Source organism: Poeciliopsis prolifica, unplaced genomic scaffold (genome assembly GCF_027474105.1).
Source record: "Poeciliopsis prolifica strain line A6 unplaced genomic scaffold, Auburn_PproV2 SCAFFOLD015, whole genome shotgun sequence".
In the NCBI taxonomy this organism is placed as follows: Eukaryota; Metazoa; Chordata; class Actinopteri; order Cyprinodontiformes; family Poeciliidae; genus Poeciliopsis; species Poeciliopsis prolifica.
Genome location: NW_026562390.1, coordinates 8648009 through 8673464, shown reverse-complemented (window position 1 = coordinate 8673464; position 25456 = coordinate 8648009). Strand labels below are relative to the sequence as shown.

General features: G+C 37.8%; 1 protein-coding gene across 4 annotated transcripts in view; it reads left to right on the top strand.

Moving 5' to 3' along the window:
• Positions 1-25456, top strand: part of unc5cb (unc-5 netrin receptor Cb) — a 139587-nt gene that overhangs the window by 84481 nt on the left and 29650 nt on the right. For all 4 annotated transcript variants that reach the window (XM_055040139.1, XM_055040138.1, XM_055040136.1 and 1 more), the window contains exons 3-5: positions 2989-3132; positions 10030-10133; positions 23422-23602. In XM_055040139.1, coding sequence (XP_054896114.1) covers positions 2989-3132; positions 10030-10133; positions 23422-23602 — 429 coding nt within the window. The remainder of the gene's footprint in view (positions 1-2988; positions 3133-10029; positions 10134-23421; positions 23603-25456) is intronic.

The window sequence follows — 25456 nt, the reverse complement described above, 5'->3', positions numbered from 1 at the left end:
AAGGTCTACCATCCCGGAGTGCATGGTGGGGTGACAGGGAGGTGGAGGGGCTGAAGAAAACAAAGCAGAAGCTGGCAGCAGTGCATGAAATGTAAAGTGGAGCAGGGTGGATGCCACGCGAAACAGACCACCCAAATTCTTAGGGCATGCTTGATGTATGCTTCAGTGTCTTAAAGATTATGTGTCAAGCAGCAACACAGCTCAAGTGACTGGATGAGCCTGAAACATCAATTCATGATTAAACAAGGGAGGACAGTTAATTTTGAACAAAGATGTCAGGGTAGTATTGAAAGCTTTTGTCCCTTAATAAATACAATTATCATCTAAAAACTAAATGTTAGATATTTATTCATGTATGAAATTTTTTAATATAGTCTTAAATATTTAAATGTAAGAAAATACAGAATATGCAGAAATGTGCAAAAGAGCAAATAATTTTCGTCACAGCATTATTGTTCACAGTTTTGCTTTTATTGTGTTTAAAGCGGAACATATCTCAGAAAACTTAATCCAGGTTTAATTGGATACTTGATCATCATGAGTATTTTAGTTAATCTATTACAACACAAGTAACATTTAAAAACAGACATGTTACTCAAATCCATGAATGTTTAACATAAAACTAAACAAAGAGATGAGTTTCCCCAGTGCAAGTTTCAGACATCGAGTATTTTGAGAGTACAATTGTTTTCACTGCTGTTGATTTTTCCCGTTGCTGTTTAGAGACACTCCCACTGCACAACATCCATCCTTGACATTATCAAGCTAACAAAACATTCTCTCAGGCAAGCACATTAGCATGCAACAGTACTTCCTTCCTTACAGTGGTACACACATGTGTAAAAACGCAGAGGCAAATTGTGACACTCCAGACATGGCTGCTCCCTTGCCTGTCGGCGCACTGCTTAAATTTTACATGAGGGCTAAGCTAGTGCGTTGGTTGTCAATGTGCCTGCTGTGTGTATCTGCTGGAACAAGGAGGCTGTGTTAATGCGATGAACCTGAAATAAAATGGCATGTTCATTTTTTAACCATCTGCTCTTATTGTATTTTCCACTCAGCCAGAACCTGACACTGTTCATGTCTACTTGTTAAGCCAAATCTCTTCAACTAAAATGTGATCACACATTGGGTTTTAAACAAGAAAAACTTAAATTACCAGGAAGAAGGCTTTTTGCTTTATTTCTTGGAGCATTAATATGTTTCAACTAATTCAACATATTTGGAAGTTGTGAAGCAATTTTTAAATTACTTTAAAATTAACCCCCCCTTTGCTATAAATTTAGATTCTCAATGTGTCCTATATTAGCCCGTCTTGGTTGAGTTGACAAGGAATAACTCTGTAATGAATTAGATTGCAAAATGATATTAAATTACAGAATGGATGCAGATAGGGACACATTTATTACACCAGTTCAGGGCCAAAATAATGTCCTATTCCCAGCAGTTACTTTCTGCTGTAATAAATCAGTATCAAGGAGTATAACCTGAAGACAAGCTAGTCCTTTCCTAACCCTGGCCAAGGCGTAGGTATTTCTAAAGTTAACTGAGAATTCCTGATAACTACATCATGCCAGTTTTGGAGCCTAAGTCTTAGAAAAAAAGAATTCATCACCATCAAAGCAACAAATAAAACAGTGGTCTTTAAAAGCCTTGAAAATCTCGCCAGCAAAATAAAAAAAAATGCGTTAAATTTATCTGTTGAGTCTGGCTTTCAAAAAGTCTAAAACCTAACTCTGCTGTCTTCCGTCCTCATTCCCTGGTTGCCAAAGGTCACTTTCTGCAGTACTTCGATGTATATTCGACAGGCACAAAAACGCAATAAATCTCTCAGTGGAAAGAATAGTTTAAAAGCAATGTACACCGCAGCAGTATGTTCCTCAGCTCAGCAGGGTTTGAATTAGATTTGCTACAACAGAAGCAAACTCTCTGTCATTGTTTTGTCACCTAACTAGGAAACCTTCAGCGGAGCAAGTGATCCACAAAATTAAAGGAATAATGAACCCACTGCTTCTTAACATGCTCTTTTTTCATTGCTATTATACCATCAAGTATAGTTATAGTGCAGACCGGCAATGATGGCGTAATATAATGTAGCAAAATGTGTCCCACTGGGAACTGGGAAAGATCAGAATGTCACAGTCCAGTTTTACCTCAGAGCTGACCGTGAGCATAACCGCTTTGGAAAAATTACATCAACTTATTTCCAACATGCTGCTCAACTTCCATATCTAAACTTAATATGTTGCTGTACATCCACGGGATGAGGAGGAAGGGAAAATTCACAGTCTAGGTGTTATTTAAAAAATCTGCTGAAGTGTTGTAGCACATTTGAATATGAGCTTCCAGCTTAGATGCATGCAAAATTCAAGCTCTGCTGCAGTTAAAAAGCATCCAACTGGAGCAAAATGGAACATATATAAACTTCTCTTTTTATCCTTAACCGTCTACGGTTTAGTGCATGTTCCTTAATATACATCTGAGCCATAAAAATGTGATTTGTGTTGAGCTGAAAAGAAATTAAAGTGTTGATATCTTCTATGACTGTTTTTGTGAGGGAAACATATGATATCAATGGGCTCTTATATGCAAACACAGATGTAGGCAGTCTGTGGCAGCAGCAGAGTCCTCTGTAGCGTGGCAGCTGTTGATAGAAACGTCTGTTCCAGGGCCAGTTTGTTTGTTTGTTTTTGTTTGTTTATTAGGTCGTGGCATCCAAATGAGCCCTAATCAGATGAGTTAGCAAACAGGATTGTGTTGGCCGTAACATCGAGAAGTGAACCCCCGCAGGGCCCAGACCAAAACAGCTCAGTACTCAGGCTTGTCTAGTCAGTACAGACTGACCCTCCAAAATACCACAACGTCTGAGAGGAACATGTTTGATTCCAAGGGATTTCTGATTTTCTTTCTTTTTTTTTTTTCTAATTAATCCTTTAAGGATGAGTCAGTTTGTTTCTGCTCTCTAAACTTCCTCTGTTACCTCTGCAGGTCTGGTTGTGAGAGAGGCCAGCATAGAGATCACCCGGCAGCAGGTGGAGGAGTTGTTTGGGCCGGAGGACTTCTGGTGTCAGTGTGTGGCCTGGAGCTCCGCTGGGACCACCAAGAGCCGCAAAGCCCACGTCCGCATCGCCTGTGAGTTTGTCTATTATTATCCACTCCCTCATCTGTGCACTCTTCTCTAAGCACAATCTTGAGCTTGCCAGACGGTTGATGTCCAACAAGCTGTTAAAAAGGCTTTTGCTGACATCTTACTTTCATGAAAGTTTAGAGAACCTGAATTGGTTTCATTGCACTTTGTATAAACGACAAGAAAAAAAAAGCAAAAAGCAAAGAGGCAAAGCAGTGTTTATACACAGTAGAAGGCCTATATGGTTCCTATTTATGTCAGCATTCCCCTTTTTTCCTCTTCCATGGCCCCCATTTGTTCCCTGACTGTGTGTTTGTCCTCCTTCCGAACAGCACAGCACAACTGTTTTCAAGTAATGAGAGACATTCTGCACTGGCCCCAAAGTTTAGGCTCATTTTAGGCTGTTCCCCAAAGGATGTTCTAGTGAGAATCTGAAAAGTAATGAAACCCCAGAAGACTGCGATGCGGTAAACAGAGTTTTTGTTATGCAGAGTTGTGACATCAAGGCATCCTTTCTTGCAACACAACAAATATTATGTAACACAACTTGCTCATGCATTGTTGTCAAAATGCCACCTGAAGGCAAGTCTTTTTGTAGTAGCAGTGAGATGTCTGAGCTTCCCAACCACATGTCAGTCATTTTGTGGTTCAATGACATTTCCTGCAGAGGTTTGCTCCTTTTTCTTCTTTTGGCCAACGAGATTTAAGCTTTTCATTTGATACATACTTCAATGGTGTATAGGCCCTATCACAGTTGGGTCTTTGTTTACTCAGTGGAAGCACCACAGTTCAACATTGAAATCAAACCTCTGCAGCAAAAGCTACCAGAACTGAACTGTTTCACTTCATTTAGTCAGTTTGCAGTTTGGATGTTTGTTTTTTTTTTTTTCACCAGAATATTTGATTTGTTCATTTTTTTTTTCTCAGCACAAAGTTACTCTCATGCAGTTGGACATAAAAAGATCAGATAATCTTGTTTTACATTAATATATTATTGACAATCTAGCAGTGGTTTCTTTTATCCTATTTCATAAAATGATGATTGACCTGAACTTGATTTTCAAATTATTGAGTCGGTTCAGGACTCTCTTCTGGCTTCTACTTCAGTGATGATAATGACAATTTTAGCAGGCAACTAAATTCTACTTTTAAAATGAACTCATCTACACCAAATTGGAACAGATGGCACGGTAAGGAGTCAACATCTGTGGCTTTTACCTGAGTCAGCCGGTTTAAACTTACTTAGCATTTGTCTCTCTCAGTTTGAGCCTTTAGAATTTTTTCCTTCATCTTTAAGTTGTCATATACCTAAGTGTTTTTCGCCTGCTGTTTGCCCTCATTTCCCTCACAGTTTCCATCTAAATTTGTTGGGTTCTCTTTGGTTCAAGCACCAGAAACCCTTATTACTGCTTCTATTAGGCTAGCCTTTCGAATAGAGAATCGCGCTTCCCAGTCTCCCACCGAGCTCGTTCCCGCTGCTCCACCTTCTATAATCACCCGTGATGAGCGGCCTGCCAGCACTAGCCCATCCCTCAAATCACAATGGACCTCTCTTCCCCTCCCATTAGCTTCTGCTGAATGGATTAGCTCCTCTAGTGGGCTTTCTCTTTGGGCGGGCTTCTTGTTAGAGCCGGGCTCCATCCCGTTAGGCTAATGGAAACTGAGGCTGTTTTCCTCTCCTCTCCCATCATCTAAACACATGCAGTTTAATCAGATAGTGAGTCAGAGCAAGTGCTGCTGCGCAAAGAGGTTGCCATGTTAAGGACAGAGCTTTCAGACTTGGAATGTAAAAAGGTTTTGCAAGAACATGTTGGAGTGTACAAAAGGTTCTTCTGACTAAATTTGTCTCAATTTCTGCAGTGCACAGATTGCCTACCAAGTGACAAAAAATTACATTCAGATTAATTAAAGTTAATTAAAAGTATGGAGAAGCATAATTTTGTTTGCAGCCTTAAATATTTTTTATTCCAGGTAAAACCTGCTGACCAACATTTCATCCCAGAATTAGATTCAGATGTTGGTTGTGTTCTGTCACTCCTAATCTGGATTCGTTCTAGCTGCTAATGATTTTCTCAATGGGGAAGGAGACCACGTCTGAAGTGTGAAGTTGGCGTAATTTAGAGAGACAAGTAGCCAAACACATCCACTTAAGGTAATGGTAGTCATATGTGTCTGTTTCTGTGGAGCTGTGAGGTTTGAAATGTTTGTGTGCAGTGCGACTCCCACAGGAATGCCAACTCAGCTGATCGTGCGCCCTGTCATTGGGCCGCAGGGCTGATCCAGGTTATGAGGTGTGAGGAGAGGAGAGACTGTAGACTAGAGGAATAGCTGAAATCCATATGCAATAAACATAAACGTATTTTACAGTGGCTTGCGGAACATCCATGCCTCATGAACTTTAACCCAGTTTTCAGACATTATAACAACATATTTCAATGTATTTTATTGGGATTCCATGTGATACACCAACATAAAGTAATGTTGTCATGTATTTATTAAACACAAATCTATGTGGGGTTTATTTCAGTGTAGAAAGGAAACAACATCAAGGAACTCAGCAGACAGAGTAGGAATGAAGCTGCTGCCAAAATTTAAACTGGTGTTGCTTTATAAAATTACATCCCAATTATTGGACACCTCACTGAAAACTGTTCAATATATCATCCGAAATTAAATGACATTACTCCAAACTACCAGGAAGTGCATATCCGCTGAAACTGACACACCAGGGTAAGGAAAGCTTTCGTCAGAGAAGCAACTCCAGTGAGAAAATTTTGTCAAAAGAACAACTTTAATCCTGGCTGTTCACAGATCTGATCTTTGTGGAAGAGTGGGAAGAAGAAGGCAATTATTGAAAGAAGCATAGTTTAGAGTTTACCTAACGGGATGCAGTGGACACAGCAGATAAGTTACGGAAAGCACTATCGTCAGATGAGATGAGCAGAAAACTAACTGCGTATTATCCTGAAAATCTAGACCGAAACAGAGCTGACCAGAGCTACTGCAGGATGGAGTAATGAAATATATGAACATGTTTAAATGAAGAAAACTAAGTCAGACTTATACTTAGCTAAACTCAAAATTGATGTTCGTATGTACTCTCCTAACAATATGAAATTTATAAAATGTGACAAAATGAGAAAATATTCCAGAGCTGTAAATACTTTTAAAAAGCTCTTCAAGTTCATTTTACTTTGTATTTGTGGCAACAAAACAACCTTTTTTGTTTCTCCTCTCCGTTTTCTGTTCTTTGACTTGCACTTTGTCTTTTACTATGAAATATGTTGGGTCTAAATTTAGGCCCTCTTGGGACCTTATCACCAGGATGTGGCTGCCAGCTTTTATGGTTTACTCTAAAGTGGCCAGTGGCATGCTGAATCACTGCACACTGAGCAGTCATGAAGACTTCCATATGCTGTAATGCATTTATGTGAATAAATCAAATTTGATTTATTAGATTTAGCTGTACTGCATATGCAGTAAATCAAAATGTATCATCTAGAATGTGTGACTGTGTTGCCTCCTCACCTGTCACACTGTGTCTGTGCGATCTTCTGTCTTTAAGAGGCAGTTTAAGCAGAAATCAATCTGTGTTGTTCTGATTTAGCAGCATAACTTTTAGAACAAAACAGAAACTTCAATAGCCTCCTTTGCATGTTGTTTTCGTCCCCTTTTTTCTTCTGTTTATTGGAGACAAAAACAAATGATGTGTCTGTCCTTGGATAAAATTCCTTAAATTGTTTTTCAAAGAGAACGCCTGTCTAGTTATTCCTTTTTCTTGTATTTCAATCTAAAAAAAAATCTTTTCAATTTATCATCCAACCTTTCAGCTTTTTAAAACTCATAGAAATGTTTGGAATCAGAGCATATTCCCCTGAAGGCATGCTTAAGATGAACTGGAACAAGGACAGGGACTCATAGTCAGTGTTTTGAACATCAAAATATGTGTATTTTTTGGTTCCTCTGGGTCTTGTGTTTTATAAAACAAAAACACAAGAAAAAAAAAAAAAAACAGCCAGACCTCTCTATTTTTATATAATGTAATTCCATTTAGTATTATTAAACTAAAGCACAAATAAAACTTTTAAATGTTTCTCTACAGTTTAAAGGTATATTTCTCTTATACTCCTTCTGTACTGATCTCCCAAGACACTGTATCATAATAGATATTGATGTCTCTTTACATGCTTAGTCCACGAGTTTCAGAGTTAAGAGGTTTATGTGCATTTTGTGTCTAAAGCACAACACTATATGCTCACTCTGCATCACTGCTTCTCATTTAGAGCTTTTAGTTTTAGTCTCAATTTTTAAAATATTGCACCATTATGAGGTCATCTAAGACATAATAACCATGAATTTATGTCAACAGAGAATGTTGCATTGAATTTTGGGAAGATGAACATCGAGATAAAGCTATTGCTGGAAAATAAAATGGATAAATCTTTGTATTTTACTGTTATTTATTTAGTGAAACTCCTTTTTTGAAAATATGAATAATTTTATGCCAAACAGAGTCCAGTCTCTGTCTCCTGGACAAAAAAGAAAGCAGGGGTCTAGATGTGTAAAACTTCTTTATGGACAAAAATCAACGTCTCCACATTTCCAAAGAAGAGGCACAGATCATAAAAAGACACAAAAATGAAGGAGTTAATGTAAGGCTAAGTATGTAACACATGTCCATATAAATTTTAACTCGGCCTCCAGTACATTAGGTTACATTGTATGTATAAATCATACAATTTCTGATTAATAAACAATTAATTAAAACGTATTAATCTATGTAATACTACTAGCATAGAGACCCTGTATGCATGGTATCCAATAATTGGCTGACACTTATAATAGTTAAATCTGTTTTTTGTGATGTGCATAATGCTGATACTGTTGTAATATGATACAATTTAAATATGCTGTGCAGCCATAAAACAAGGATGTAAAAATATAAATATCTGGGCGTCGCATGGCTCAGTGGCAAAGCAGGTGCTACAGATGCTCAGACTACAGTCGTTGACGCAGCTGTCCTGGGTTTGATGCCTGGTTCTGGTCTTATTTACTGCATGTCTTCCCCTTCTCTCTCTGCTCTACTTCCTGTCCAGCTAGTATCTACTAATGGATAAAGGCCACCAGAGCCAAAAAACATAAAAGAATTCATATAAATAAAACTGAATAACAGCTCAGAAGTAAAATTGTTTGACCAACATTTTTTGCACATTTTTAGGCCATTTATTAAAAAGCTAAGGAGGATAGAAACTAAATGCAGCATGACCTCGTTTACTTTTGGTCCTTGGAAAACTGAGAAATGCAAGAGCTTAAATAAAAACATGACGAACTGCTGGAAGCAGTAGGCAACAAATAAACTTCCCTGCATTGAAAAGCAACAATTCTTCCTGCACTGCAAAAAAAAAAAAAGTGGTATTAGTGCGTTAGGACCAGCTTCATTCTTGAAAGTCAATGTAATTGGTATCAGTAAAGACAAGGTTTAGGCTGCTTACTATATCAAGGAATGTCAAGTTTCAAAACTAGTCATTTTTTTGTGAACAAAGACGGAAGTAGAGATACACATTTCAGGCTTTTCCTGACAAATGCAAATTTCAAATTTCTTTGAGGTTCTTAAACTGTCGATTCCAGTTTTGACTGATTTGTATTTTAATTCCTAAGGACTATAACACATTAAAGATACAATCAAATAGCAATATTAATTTTAAATCCAACTGAAAATGAAGAAGGACCAGTAAAAGGCATTCCATCCCTTTTACTGATTTACACTGAACTCAATTAATGCATCCAAGTTTAGCAAGGCATAGCTTCCATTCATAAACACAAAATAGTATTTATTCTTAGATTTGATGCATGTATCCATTGTCTATGCCCATTGAATTAGTCAAAATGCAGGTATAGCCTGAACACTCAGGCCAAACAGCCATGCAGACACACATGCATACTGTTGAGGGCAGTTTATGGAACTCAATTAACATAATATGCATGTTTCTGTTGTAGTGAATATGAAAAAAAAGTGATTTTCATCACCTGACATGTCAATCGTGTGTCAGAATCACGTTTGCTGCCTTTTCTTTTTTTTTCTTCTGGTTAATCTCTAGTTTAGGTCTTTTTCATGAGATGCCAGAATGTTGCCTGTGAGAGTGCCAGGTGTTTTTATGACACTGCAGAGACAACTGACAATGAACAATCAGCACAAGTTGTCAAGGGCTGAAAATGAGGCCAACAGTTTCATTGAAAAGATGACAAAGTGGGAAAATGAAGATGAAAAAAGAATGAAGACAAAAGCTTGTCTCAGTAAAGAAATGAAATGTGCATGTGTGGTGTGGAGTATTTTGGAAAGATTTACGAGATTTTATCATGAAAGTGCTATGTTTCCCATATTTACATGCCTCTGCTGAGCTGTTGTTGCCTACAGTTTACACTTCACTGTAAAATTTAGGATATGATAGAATAAAACCTAATTCCTTGTGTATTTGTGCATTAATAGTCTGTTTCTAAACTATGAATGTGTTATTCTGGTTCTTGAGTGCCACAGTCTTGCAACCTTTGGATGCATTCCTGCTCCCATGCGCCTGAATCAAATAAATGCTTAATGACCAGGCCTTTCCAAAACTTGCTGACATTACTCAAGTAATTTGGCCTTTTGACTGAGTTGTGTTGGAGCACAGATGCATCCAAAAGTTGGAGGACAGTGACACTCAAATACTGGAGTTGGAAACCCCTGAAACAGTCAGCAAGATGCAGTTTGTTTACATAATTTATTTGGTGATAAAAATGTTTTCACTTTACTCAGCATTTATTCCTAACTTTATGTTAAAATATGTTACTACAGCTACTTGTCAGTATCATACTGTGGTCTAGGTTCATGCTGATGCACAGTGTGCTTTGTCTGTTCCCTGCAGACCTGAGAAAGACATTTGATCAGGAACCTTTGGGGAAGGAAGTGTTACTTGAGCAGGAAGTGTTGCTGCAGTGTCGCCCGCCTGAAGGCATCCCAGCAGCCGAGGTAAGATTTAAAAGAAATTTTTACTGAGCTGGTACATTTAAAAAAATGTCTGAATAATGTCAGTGTTTTCTTCACTTTAAAAATAAAGTGTAAAAAAAATGTTCTGATATAGACGTGAGAAATGGAGGCAGTGGAGATTTTCCACCCTAAGCTTGGCTGAAAGCTCCCACCTCAAATCCAGTAAACTGGCTTCTCTGTAAAGAGGTTTATGTGATTTTCCCTGACTTTTTGGGGTCAGTTTCTGATTAAAAGTCAACATCATGTCTGATGTAATTTTTTCCAAATAACACTTAAAGGACTGCAAAAATCCATATTGCTACGTATTCATCTATTTAGTCTGTTCATTTCACAAGCAAATGTAAAACCACTGTGGATGTTTTTTTATTATTTACACTGATGATTTTTTTTCTTTTTTCCCTAAAACAATGCTGAACAAATCCGAATCAGCACAGTGCACAGATAATGACATTTTGCACCGCTACATGGACTATTGAAGTGCTTTGTTTTTTTTGTTTTTTTTTCCTGAATGCCAGCTTGTCACAGCAATTTGATGGAAAGACAATTATCTGCAGAGAGCACAAAAAAAAGAAGAAATGTGTCTGGGCAACCTTAACTTCGCTAATAGTTCCTACTTTCTTATAAGTGTTACAACTCAGTCTGAAAAGGCTCAGTTGAGATAGCAGGAACATAAAAATACAGAGTGCAAGTGTAGTTTGATGGGTGGAAGTTGGGGGTGCTAAACTCTTGAAGGCTGATTGACCCGGAAAAGCTGAGTTAAGTGAGTGGAACTGTGCAGAATTTATCCCTCCTAAAAGTGCTGACAAGCTGAGTGGACAAAAGTTGTGGGACTTGCCGTCTGTGTGCAACCCAGCATTCACTTTGGCTGTGATTCCTGAAAATTCTGAGTACGTGTATGGCTGTCTGAGTGAATTTCTCCAACCTTTGAGTGCTCATTTGGAGTTCGGTCATGCTCCAACTATGTCTACTATGTTGGCCATGTGTTTTTGTTTTATGTTCTTTTTCTGGTAATATCATTATGATACTTGTTAGACTGTCTTTTAGAAATTGAGCTAGAGTTATTTCACGGTAAGCAGCAGAAGTTAAACTTTTTCATTTGTTCAATATTGTTGGTTTAAAAATTAAACCGTAGTCGGAACAGAGAGTCACAGTTTAACATTCAGTGACTTGTCAATGCATTCAAACCCCTTATACTTATGTTTATGAGATTATAAAAAGAAGATGCATTGCATTTCATCAAGATTTTTGTCATAAACCAGCACAAAGTGGTGCATAGCTGTAAAGTTAAAGTAAACAAGTGATGGCGAACTGTAAAAAATATATTTACCCCTGACAGATTTTTCCTACTTTGACTTTTTTTTTTAAATCAAAGTTTCCAATAAATACTCAGAGTAAATAGAAGACATCTGTTTTTAAAGGATAATCAAACTAAATAATGACAACAGTCCTTAAATTGGCCTCCAGAATTAGTGCTGATTGTTGAATTAGCTGTGATTAAAACATTTCACTAGTCACTGTAGTCCTCACTATTCACTTGAGGAATAAATAAAGGGTTTAAACAGAATCCGCTTGACGACACGAAGTAGGCCAAATATCTGAAACAGAAGATAATGTCTTGATGTAAAGACATTCAATACAATATAAAACATAGGTCATTGATCTATAAGTTTGGAAAAAATTGCAAAGCCCTTCACAAGGCTTTGGAACTTCAACAAATAGAAAGAGCCATTATCTACAAAAGTATAAAGATGAACTTTCCCTGGAGTGTTCAAATTCCAGCAGGACAAAAATCTCTAACACATGCAGACAGATCATCGATGGAATAATATGGATCAATGCATAATAATTTAACTCATGTCCCAGTCAAAGTCCAGTTCTTGATCAAACACAGAATTTGTTGCAAGCTTTGAAAATTTATGGTTACTCACAATCTGACAGGTTCGATATCCAAAAAGATGAATGGGCAGAGTTCCTTTGCAATGTTTAAATATGCAATACCTGAAGCTGCAGTTGCAGCAAAAGAAGGTTCTGTGAAATATTGACTCAGAAGCTGAAAACAAGCTAACTAATCAGTTTGATTTGTATTTTTGCAAGACATTTTAAAAACACTTCAGAGAAATGCACTACTTAGTTTTCTTTTACAATAAAACCCAATTAAATAATAATTTTAAAAAGTTGATATGGATATTTTGCTAGACATTTTACTCAGTGCTTCAGAAGCCAATAAATGTACTATATATTGTTGCATGAGTCAGTACTCTGACTGCTGACAGTTTTTTGTAACAAACCTCATTTTTGTGCACAAATTGGTGCTTAAAAGATTCTTTTCACATGGTAATATCCCCGTTTTACCCTAGTGCCAGGTGATTTAGTGGAGGGGAAAAGGAATAACTAAAAGCTGCTTTTTCATCTGTGTTTGTGAGGCCTTCTTTTCTCACACAGGCTTGCCAAAGAGAAGCCTTGGAAAAAAGCAGATGGGGCTAAGGCTGTGGTTACATATGAATTTACAGAAAAAATTCAGCAGCCGCTGCGACGGGAAGAGATCTGTCATATTTCACCCGCTCAAGACACACAAAATATAGAGAGGATGAAAGAAGCTGAAGGCAGAAGGAGGAGAGCTGTTATGGTTTTGTCAGGGCTTGATTCACTGGGATGTTGTCAGGCCTCCAGTGGGCTGTTGGTTCACTCAGTGGTTCCTTTGCAGGCCTTTGGCCAGTTACTGAGAGGCTGAAAGAAGGGCAGCCTGTGGCTGAGCTATAAAAGCATTGCTCCCACAGCACTTTTGGATTTTTTATGTGAGCTGTATGTGATGGTTATTGTGCCTTGCATAAAAAGGACAAGCAGGACATATACTTGTGCTGATTGTTCATTGTCAGGTGAACATCTTGGAAAATAATTTTCCTTGTTGTTGATTCTACTACCTGACCGGCAGGTAGTTCGAGAGTCATTACTGGATTAAAAAGGAGAAATCAAAAGTTGTTTGGTTTCTCTTTTTTTCAAAATACAATGGTTTAATGTTAATGGTTTAAAAATAGGGCTGCAGCATATTTGCATTGCTGCACCAATGATGATTGTGAATCAGTATACTGTGCAGCCCCCATGTTGTTCAACATCTCTACTTGAGATGTTGTTTCTCAGGTAGAGACAAAATAAGACGGTTCAGAATTTAACAAAAATAGAGATACACAGAAAGAGGAAACATGTTTAGCAAAATCACTGATGTGAACAAAAATACTAAATAGATGCATTTACAACAAAACTAAGTTCATAGCCTCCTCTCACTTTAAAAAAAAAAATCCCTGCACTATTTGATCCCAATGAGCTCCAGCCCTTCTTCTTTGTCTTCCCGCATTTTGGACCATTTACATCATAAGGCTGGTTAACCGAAGTAATAACATCCTATGGTTCTATTTAAGTATTTGTGATTCTTTGATGGGTTTCTTTTTGCCGAGGCTATTGCCCTCAAAGTAAAGATTCTGCTGAATAGTCCAGATAGTTTCTGTGATGTTTCTACAAATTTCCCTAACGAAAAATCGGAAGCAATTTAGAGTTCAACTTGAGGTGCTCTAACAGATATTTTTGAATAGTTTTTTTTTTTTGCAGTTGATGCATACATTTATCCGAGAACAGCTAGTCCCTGGATACTGGAAAGTCCACCACACAGTAACCCACACTCACAAAGAAAACAAGCAGCAGGCATTTATTTTGGCTCTCCTTGCGACCATTACCAGTGGAACTTTGGCCTGGGCGTACTGAAAAACAGAGAGTGAGGTTTCTGAAGCAGCGTAGGGTTTCAGGCATGTATGGTCTGAATAAATTAGATACTCAGCAGGCTCTCTTAAGAGCCATTGTTACACGTTTCCATAGCCATGAATATTTGATATATACTTAATCAGGAACAGAGGGGAAAATGTAACTGTTGAGAAGTTCAAGGAACAAAGAGGAGGGAGCCATTTAGCAGTAAAGGACACTGTTTCACTATTATGTGGGCTTAACTAGAAGCTGCATGTAGTTATAGTAATAAAGGTAAAACTAGGGTGGGGTTCCGTCAGCTCAGTACAGATCTTTCCCCCTTTGAATACCACCATGAAGCTCTTTCATCAACTTCTGAAGGGCTTCTCCACAAGCAAGGCTGGCCCCTTTTCATACTTCAAAAATATGTGGCAGGCTCATAAAATGGACAGCTAAAAGAATGTAGCATTATTGTGCTTTTTCTTCTGCTGAAGGCCCCATCTCCATTTCACAGCACTTGTCACGGCCCTGAGACAAAGACGAAAGTTCAGAGGTGATGCTGCACAGCGAGCTGCTAAGCCCGTTTCCATGGGAGCAGGATTTTAATTCAGGCATTGCCTCCGTCAGCCAGGGTCCTGCCGTGTTATCGCGGGTAACGAGTCATTGATGCTCCGTGGGGAACAGGCCTCGCTGCCGTGATTAAGTCCATTGGCTTTGCTGAGAAAAAAGCAGAGTAACACAAAGATCTGCTGTTCAAGCTTCTCCATCTGGAAAACAGGAAAAATTTAAACAAAAGAATTTTAGCACTTGAGACAGAAAAGCCAAATTTAAGATTTCATACATATATTCTTTTAGATTGCTAAGCACATTACAATGCGTTACATTTACGTTTTGTCCCAAAGCTTCAAGGTCTAAAAATGATGTCTGACATTTAAACTGTTTTAATATGCATAAATAAATCAGTCTCCCAATCCATCACATACTTTAAGTAAAATCAGCTAAACTACTTACCATTCCATTGAATGATTACTGTTACAGATTTGTAGAAACAAGAGGTTTCTTTGTAAGATTAAAATTTATTTAGGCTCAATCAAAGATAATCACACTTAATTTAAAATATGTTCAGAAGAAACGTATTGTAATGCAGTGGTTATAGCGGGTACACTGTATGCAGAGCCTAAAGACCTTGATGCAGCCATTTCAAGTCCCATTCGTTGTTGGAATCTAATTTAATGTCTCAATTGCAAATGAATTCAGATTTGTTGGGAATTTTAATGTGTTTATTTCAAATAAAGTTCCCTAGAGCTGAAAAAAGTCAAAAAAACAAAAATTATTTATCTATCTATCTATCTATCTATCTATCTATCTATCTATCTATCTATCTATCTATCTATCTATCTATCTATCTATCTATCTATCTATCTATCTATCTATCTATCTATCTATCTATCTATCTATCTATCTATCTATCTATCTATCTATCTATCTATCTATCTATCTATCTATCTATCTATCTATCTATCTATCTATCTATCTATCTATCTATCTATCTATCTTAAATAAATATTACTCCAAGGGAATCTTTATAATATATACATATATAAATCTCATAATCAGAGTTGTTTTCTATATCATAAATGAGGCTATTTGTGTTATTAGCCATAGTTATTTATGAACAGTATTACACAGCAGTCAGGTCTCTATCAGCAGGGTTTTGGTTTGAGGTAGAGCTGCGCTTTGGGGGGATTGGTCACAAAACAATTTGTCCAAGAGATGGCAGAAGACGAGATGTTCTCCCTTTCACTGTGAAGTTTTGGGACACATTAATTGGTATAGACTTGGCATAATAATAACTTGTTTACAATGTGAGATGTTTCTATAGAAACTCAAATATATTCCAATCACTCTAATTGCTGAGCTTTATTGACATCACCAGCTTTCCTTTCAGTGTACACCACATGAATGTCTGGTATTCTTGATGATTAGGCTTAGTTTCACTTTAAAGGTGATTTGGAAGCAAACCAGAAGCTGCATATTAGTTTTCCTTGCCAACAAGAAGCTAAGCACTTTTTTTCCAGGAAGAATGGGGCCTCATTGAGCCATGAAGGGGTACCAGGAATGTCAAGAGTAACAGCACTTCAGTGCCCACGGAAATAGCTAAGTGCATTTTCATCAAGACTTCCCGTGGGAGTTAATGTGTTAGTGGGCACCCGACTACAGCCCTGTTGCAGTCAACCAAAGATTGCCCTTCAGGTGCTCACTTGCCAAACACCAAAGTTTTCCAGTGTAAAGGCTGTGATTTCCTGTAATGGCTCACATTTGTGAGCTTTTGGTTTTCTCTGTGTGAGTCACTTCTCTTCAGCTTTACCTGGAAAATGCCATGCCGAAGAAGCTTTCTGTGCTGCAGTCTGTTCATTGGGGCATCCTGTGAGTAAGAAAAGACTATTAAAATGAGATAGAAATGTGCTTTTAAAACTAACGAGTGAACTATTTCACTGTGTTGCATGGGCTATGACTATGACTTGGCAATATAAAGTTCCTTTGCATTTGGCTCCAAACTTCCACGATAGAACAATTTATCACTTAAAACATTCAAATAGATCACAGAGTGAAAGAATGGAGTCCTTTTATCATTGACATTGAAAAGGGGAAGTTGGATGTTTACTCTGAAGGCAGCTATTCGGAGTCATTATGGCTTCTCATTAAGCTACAATGGAGAAAGAAATCTTGAGTCAGTGTGTTCAACTGCGAGAAGGAATGCTGCTCTCTCAACACAGAACCTAATTATTCACATTTAATCCTGTCTAGTGGAACATAAACAGCACAGTGGAACTGACAAAAACCTGCTGTACTTCTGCTGCAAAATCTTCTGTGAAAAAATCCAGCCATACTCTGACATTACATAGAGGGGGTCTGATCATGTTCGCTTTTACAGTGCATTCTGGTCCAAATCTTATATTGGATTGTCAGTCCATCAAAAGTGATCTAAAGTGTGTTTTTTCATCATCGAATATCAACACAATATTTTTGAAAAATGTTAACTGAATGATGAGAACCATTTCAGTTCATTCTATTGTTGCCTAATAATTGTATTAATTTATTAACCACACACACGCACACAAGCACGCGCCCACGCACCTATGCACACACATACACACATGCATACACTGTTCAGAGTGAGATTCTGTCAAAAGCAACACATAATCAAAATATAGGACTTGACTTTCCAAAAATCCCCATCATGTTTTCATTTTCAGACCCTCTTAATATGTGTTTTGAATATGCCAGCATACACAGGAATCTAGAAAATAGTTTGACAGCAGCTTTAACATTTTTAGATTAGTCAATGTTTGCAGCAGCAATTGCATATTTGCTTCTATTCAGTATCATTGCATTCCTCTGTTCTGTCTGATCAACGCCATCTAATCTGCAAGTTGAAAATAATTTTTTACCATCGCATCTCAAGACATTGTACCTTTGTGAATTTGGGCTTGTGAATATTTATACCACTCATAATCCCACACTTGTCATGCATGCATCTGCAGAGCATATGGCTTCTTCTCTGACAATAAATGATTTAATTATCAGTTGGTAATCTATTGTGGTTCATCCTCCAGGTTTGTCATTCGACTCTGGAGAGGAAATGCTGTGAAAAAAGGGATAAATGAATAATTTAGGCGAGACAGATAGTTAGACTTCACATGAAGGAGTTGAAGAGCTCATAATGACTTCTTTGTCTCACTTTTCTGAGGAACATTTTTTTATTCACCTTTCTTGTCTTTTCACACCCTTCTCTTCCCCCACACACTGCTGTGCACTCTATTTCTGACTCTGCGGTGAGTAATGACTGCTTTTGCTTCGCGTTGGTTCTTAACAAGTGCGTGGATTGTATATAGTGTGTTCTGTGTATTAGGCTAATTAATGTTGTGCTGGCACAACCAGGCAGAGCACTGAGGCGTCCCACTTGGTGGCTACTCCCACGTTGCTGCTGCAGTGTGGTTTGCAGCGAGGTTTGTAGACCAGACAGGGGAAGGAATGACAGTGGTAGGACATTGAAGAAGAACCCTGAATTTGGACTGAACTTGATATGTGTTTACAGTTTCTGGCAGCTACTAAAGGAATTTTTTAAATCAAGAATTGATCATGTGTCATACGCCAGATCACATTTGGGATAAAATGCTGATATAAAGTCACCGTTTTATCTGGTGATTGGAACAAGTTCAGAAAATGGATCTGAAGTAGCAGCTGTTCAAGGTCTGAGTATATATTTGAATTTACAAAACAAATAAAAAGTCTTTACACAGATGTTTACACAAGGGTTCCTCAAATCCAGGCCAGGGCTGACGTCCTGGATTACATTCCAGGACGTCAAACACCTGCATCAGATGGATGAATTACCCCTTCAGTATTCAGTAAAGTTCTCCTGAGGTCTGCTAATGTCCTGATTATTTGACTCATAGTGCTGAAGCAAAGAGATGCATCTAAAAGTTGAAGGATGCCGATCCCCAAGGACTGGAGATGCAGACCCCAGTTCTAGACCTAAAGACATACGTAACTTTAAAAAAATGGTAATTTAACGACCACAGATACAGCTTTGGCTCACTGTGTACAAAATATTAAGAAATGACAAACATCTCAAGTCATAATATATAAAAATGTTTTACCCTCTTTAATACCCCTTAGTAAAATTCAGTGAAGTCTTTTGCCTTCAAAAGAACATTGCTTTTTGCTAAGGCCTTGGAAATGTATTACATTCTAGTCGATCATCAAGAAATAAAGTTAACAGCAAAGCTATCAAGCTGTTACCATGACAGGCTGGCAAGGAAGCAGCAGCGAGGCCCACTGTTACTGCAGAGATCCAAAGCTCAGATGTAAAGGATTCCATTTGGATAAATTAGCAGATTTAGAGTTACAAAAATCTAATTTGGAATTTTCTGCAAAATTTCTTAACTTGTTCACAGATATCCAGATGTGGGAGTTTGAATTATACTGCAAAATAGAATGAGCAAATACTAAGTTCAAGTGTGCGAAGCTGACAGAAACATAGATTGATGCTGAACTTGCAGCGAATGATGTTTTTACAAAGAATTGACTCAAGGTCACTAAAATATGCAGCATACACACAACAAACTCTTCAAGATTAATTATAATTTTCTTCCCACATGGTACTTTATGTTGGACTGTCACCTAAAGCCATAATAAAAAGTAGTTAGATTTACAACGTTAGAATTATTGGTAATGTTCAGCTTCTTTACTTTGCTTTACAAGATGTCCAACACATTTTGATCCTGATCATGTTGGTCTTTTTCATTGCTTTAGGTTAATTATGATGTTTGGTTTTTTTGTCATTGTGAACCTTCTCCTTCTGATAACCAATTAGGTCTTCACAGCTCCACCTATAACCCCAAAACGTGCCCATCTTTTATTCTTTCATGTTCACCCTCGACCCTCTCCAATGATAGATTAAGTGTGTATTTTGACACTGTAGTAACTGTTCTCATACAGATGCACATGCAACCCCCCCTCTGTGTCCTGTTTTTTCCTGCATTGCTCCTTTTTCACATCTTCCTCTCCTCCACTCCGGGTCTAAGTTTCCATCTCACTGTCTGTCACTTGGCTGTATCCGCTGACAGCTGACATGTGGCAATTTCCCGGTCGTTAATGACAAGAAATGTGCCAATTACCTCTCTGGATGTTTCGCTGCCAATCAGACGCTAACGAGCTGTGAGAGTGTGTCTTTGCATGGGCGTGCAAGTTCATGCATCTGCACATGTGCACGCTTTTACGTCTGCTGGCATCAAAGAAGATTGGGGAATTGCAAAAAGAACTATAGTGTTTTGCAGACTTTGATCGTGTGAAATTTGCTGAAGAAATTGTTTTGCCATTTTCTCTTGGTTTTAGCACAGGATTAAATATTGATGATCTATATTGTTACTTCTATTCACGCTTTCCAGTTTATAGTGTAAAATTCTGCCACAATCTTTTTCCTTGTCACTCTTTTTCCTTCCCAACCCTCCATCTGCACTGAGAGGTTATTTTGTTCAAATTTTAATTACCTTTTCCCATAAAAGTGCTCTTGACATCCGAACGCAGCATGTCTGCCTCTATGATAGGTGAAAATTGGATAATCACCTCTTTGTATCTACTGTCAATCTCTTTTTCTCACCAAAAACCCCCTTCTGATTGTTTTTACCAGTGCCTTCTTCTCAGCATCGACTGACGCAAGTATGAAAAGAGAAAATATTTATTATGTCAAGTTAAAAAAAAAAAAAAGACCCATTCTTTCTCTTGTTTGCATCATTTAATTTCTTCTATTCAGGACTTTTTCAGCACTAGAACAAAAGACACAGAAAGTGACAATGAGATCACTGTCAAATCTTTGTTCTCTAAACTCCTGAGTCCTTCTCTCTCTCTCTCTCTCGCTCTCTCTGGCAGAATATTTTTCTTTTCATTCAGAATTAAGACTAGATTTAATTTTAACCCAAATATCCACTAACAGCCTTTCCTGCCTCTATTAACCACATGCCTTCAAACATTATTAAAAAATGACTTGCAGTCTGTTTTTGTTTGTTGGTATTTTGTTTTATAATCTTGACTATTTCAAAACATACGTTTCTAGGCCTATATAGTAACCTTAAATGACAAAAGTAAAACACCCTGCAGATCACTGAACTTCAACAGTGTGATGCTCAACTCCTGAAAATCACAATAGATGTCTGCAGCTTCAGCAAATGTCAAGACAAGTAAGTTGAAATGAAATAGAAGAAGCAGATTTAGCTACTGTGGGCTAAGATGACTGATTATAAAAGATGACTAAGTATAAATCATCACGTTTCACATGAGCTAGCTCAAACTTTGGCTTGCTCAGATTAAAACTGATTCCTGAAAATGTTCTTGGGTAAGAACACAACATCAAACACAAAGTAGTTTGCATCCATTTATGAGATTTCTAATGGGATAAATATACATTTTTATTTAGCTTTTTTAAATTGTAGTCTACTGTATTTTACATTTTCATGTACAACGGATGAGATTTTCCCTTTGATTTAAAGTAAACCTAAAATTATTTGTACCTTTGCCAGATTTTAAATGAAACCTATTGTTGGTCAACCAAGATGTTTGCTTCTGTGATAACAGTCTTTCAAATTATAATGAAACAATGTAAAAACACTATCAATTTTAAAAAATAGTAATTGATCTAATCAAAATATGCGGTTCCTCTGTTGCTTTGGTGATTTATCTTTGTTGATGATCTCCAAGTTTTTGAGTTTAGAAGGCTGTTAATATACACTGCTCCTGTCTTTCCTGTTTTTTTTTGTGTGTGTTTTTTTTATGCAAACAGGATTGCTTTAAATAAGCTCTGCCTTAAATTGTCAGTGGTTTATATGAAAACCTACATTTTAACCCAGCGGACTTGGTGATAGACAGTTTATTGCATCCTCTATGCTTTGCAATAAAAGTAATGCTGCATTTAATTGCAGCCAAATCAAATAAGCAAAAGGTTTAGTTTCAGTTTGCAAGCAGACAGGGGTGGAATCGAATCTCTCCTGGCTCCATGAAATTGATTAGGCTGATACATGTTTATGAAGGAAAACACTCATAAACACCAAATCTGCAGAGAAAACAAGAATATGGAGGTTTACTGTAAACCTCCACTCATATAAAACTCACTCCCGCTGTTTGTTGAGACTCAGGTATGCTATGGGAGTAGAGTGTTGTGAGATGCATCATGTTGATGTTGCACACCTTGATTTGAAAGACGTTTAGTATGAAACGTTAAAGAAAGTTTGTTTTTTTCTCAGGCATATTCAGTGTGTTCCCACTGGATGAGAGGAAGAAGGCGTTTTGCAGAGGTGTTATGCCGCAGGCGTCTCTTAATGTTTGTCACCTCAAACTGAGGCAGATAGTGGTGGAGCTGGTACCCCGCTTCAAGCGTAGCACCTGGTGCATTTTCACAAATCAGTCGATCTTCTTTTTTAAGAGACTTCTAACAATGGTGGTCTTATAACAATAGCCAATTGTGAGTCAAATGGTTTTTCTGTAGATATCCAACAACAGTCTTGGCAGGACTCATTTCAGGTTATTGCCCCACTTTTGGAGATACATTATCTCCCCTGAGAAGGACACTTTATAAACATCCAGCCTTATCTTCGTCTGTTCTCCTCATCAAGTACCACTCCTAGTGGGGTACCTCGATGCACAGGAAGGTAGCCTGTTTGCCAGCCGTCCTCATCGCTGGACAGTTCCTTTGAAGAAAACCAAACACCCAGGAAATATGTTTGAATCAAAGTGACTGCAGAAAGCGAGAAAGGCACGTGTTGTTCTTTTGAAGAAAGAAAAAAAAACTGAACCTTCACACCTCTTAAAGAGAAAATGGGGATCTTGGAGAATCACAGTCAAATAAAGGCTCCAAATGATTCCTTGTTCTGCGATGGAGCCGGGAGCTCAATATCGGAGTGATTCAGAGAAATGAAACTCATAAGGAAAGGTCAGAGAGCCTCTTGGCTTTCGCAGTTGAAGCGAGTTTGCTTTTCTCCGTTGTCTGACAATGCTGCTGTTACTGTAGTGCTTTGTTCTGGGGAAGAATAAAAAGAGCATGATAGATATTGACTTTTTGTAGTCAGACCTCTGAGACATAAACAACGGTGCTGTAATCCTGGGTTTCACTGCTATATGAGAAATTGGACAGAAACAGGAAAAAACTATGGCAGTTTAAATGTTTCAACAATTGTGAGTTTTTCTCCTATAATTTAATGAGGTCATTCGATCCTTTATTTATTGTCTTTTCCAGCTGTGGTTCTTGTATGAATGCTCCCATAGACGAGCCCCTTTTTTTCACCTATGTAGGTATTCATACATTCATTCATGGTTTTTCACTCCTTAATCTTTGCCAGGGTGTTTGGGTTGTCACACCTTTAGAGTTCATGTTTAACCCTTTCTTGTTTTTGAACTGTGGAACAAGGACAAAGCCCCCAAAGAGAACCGACACAGACATTGGAACAACTTGCAAATCCTATTCAGAAAAGACCCCCTGCTTGGATTTAAGCACAGACCCATGTTGCTGCACAGAACCCATACTGACAACTGTAGTCTTTTTTCTTAAGATTCTGTAATCAATTCAGAGTTAGGATTGTCCACAAATGACCTGTTTACATATTGCAATTGTTATGATTTTGTCCGTTTTAGGTTGCTCTGTCACCAAAAATGTCATCTAAAAGACGGTATTTGGTGACTGTTTATGACAAACTTTAAAGAATCTGACTTCAGTGCATCATAATCCAGGTTAAGTTTAATTATTCAAATTAAACTTGGTCAAAGATACTCTTTAGTTTAGCATTGAAATTCATTGTCATTACTTCTGTAAGCCATTTGCACAGTACTGCCATATTTTCTTATGCACAAGATGAGAAAAATAACTAATAGAAATCCCTGTTGAGTTCAGTGTAGGAATAGATAAAACCATTACGGTTCCTGTTTTTCATCCCAAAATACTGGCTGTTGTAATTTATTTGTTTTTTTAATTTCATTTCATTTTTAGGTGGAGTGGCTAAAGAATGAGGACGTTATCGATCCTGCAGATGACAGAAACTTCTACATCACCATCGACCACAACCTGATAATAAAACAGGCCCGCCTCTCCGACACCGCTAACTACACCTGCGTGGCGAAGAATATTGTGGCCAAAAGACGCAGCACCACCGCCACAGTTATCGTCTATGGTAAAACTCTGTCTTTTACTCCGGTTCCAACTTTTCATGACTCCAACTCAGTTCTTCTGGCATCTTTCAAACAGTTTAGTAATGCTCACAGTTTTTGACAGTGTTAATCTGATAATTCACCAACTCAAACGCTCAACCATTTGATCTGAAAAACTTCCACATCAGCCACATGACAGGTTTGTGAAGTCAGAGGAAAAAGTGTTGAATCCTGTCACAAGGTCGGCTCAAGTCAAAATAAATCAAATTTCAAAGTCGCTGTGCATGAAGTGGGAATCAGTCTGTCACCCGTAGAGAGTAACATTCGCTCATTTTGTTTCTGCCGGAAGGTGTGTGGGGAGCAGAGGATTTACGGTTTTCTGAACTGTGAGAGAGGTGTAGATGTAGCTGAGCCATTCTTAAAGAGACCCCCGCTGTGGCTCCTGCATAGGCTCAGCTACCATCTCCCCATCATCAACCAGCTTGGTTCTTACCGCACAGCATGGCTATAAAGATAAACTTCAACAAGTGTTGGAGGCTCACAACTGAACAAATGACACATAACACAAATGCTTTTCAGATACAATATCATTGATTTTTGAATGAAAATAGCTTTATAGCTCAATTAATCAAAACAATACAGCATCTGTCTTTGTTCAATTTCTTCCTGACTGCAAACTGCTCACTGCTATTATACTCTACAAGAATGCCTCTGATAACTTTTTTCTCATATGTCTTCCAGCTTTTAGTATATAATAGCTATATTAATTTCCATGTCTTCTGTTGAGAAATATGTACAACATCTTTTGCAAGATATGCAAGAACTCAACTAAAATTGCAGAAAAGTGATAATGTCACAGATGGAACACCAAACTCCGGTAATCATTGCATACCACTTTAGCCAACCAAGATGAAAGCTGTGGGATGTTAAAAAGGTGAGGATTTGTATCTCGGTTCACCCGGTGAGTAAGAGAATTATGAGAAATGTTGTCTTGAGAGAGGTAACAGATTTGCACCCTAACCTGATATTTGAAAGCACTCTGTGGCAAGCTCAATGTGCCTGTACATCATCACAGTGATAAATAATGGCTTGGAATAGAAATTGTAATTGAAAAGAAAAACCTCTGTCAGCCTTCCAGCTGATGCAATGTCTCTCCACTGTTACTGGTTTTATTTAATGACTAATGTTTTTACAAACAATGGACAGATGCATCTTAAATAAACACTGTGTCAGTCTTTTCTTTTCTGAAAACTCTGGTCTCCTTTATAGTGCTTTTTGCTTTATACTGTTTCTGAATGCTTTGCAAGACAACAGTAACACCGATAGCAGTGTCACTAAATTTCATACTTTCAAGTTGGAAGGTTTTCAAGGGTTAAACAACATGATAAATGTCCTTTAAATGCAGTAGATGCACATACATAATACAGAAGTGACCAGATGCTTGCTATCGATACTGCCACCAGGGTAAAGTTTCAAATCCATAATCTTCTCATCTCTTTCTTCCATCCCGACTCTCTCCTGGTCCTGCAAGTGGTGTTACATTCATAGGGGGACTTTGTTTTGTTTATCAACTATTTTTCACAGCTGAGTGGATACTGAGAATAATGTAGCCATTTGGGGATCAGTGCCTCAGTAATGTACAAATGTAGGAGAGCATATTTCAGACACAAGGCTTTCATGTCACCAGCACAGTCTTTTAGGATTAAGTGTCAAAGAAGTGCTTTGATGTCAGCTCATTCTTTTCGTTTCAAAGATGGTATACTCACACATTCAAGTACAATTGTGCTGCATGTGTAAGTATTCATACTGCCCCATGCAGCAGGATAGAAATACCCTATGGATGAGGGAGAGTTGTTTGATACTAGTGATGGGGAAAA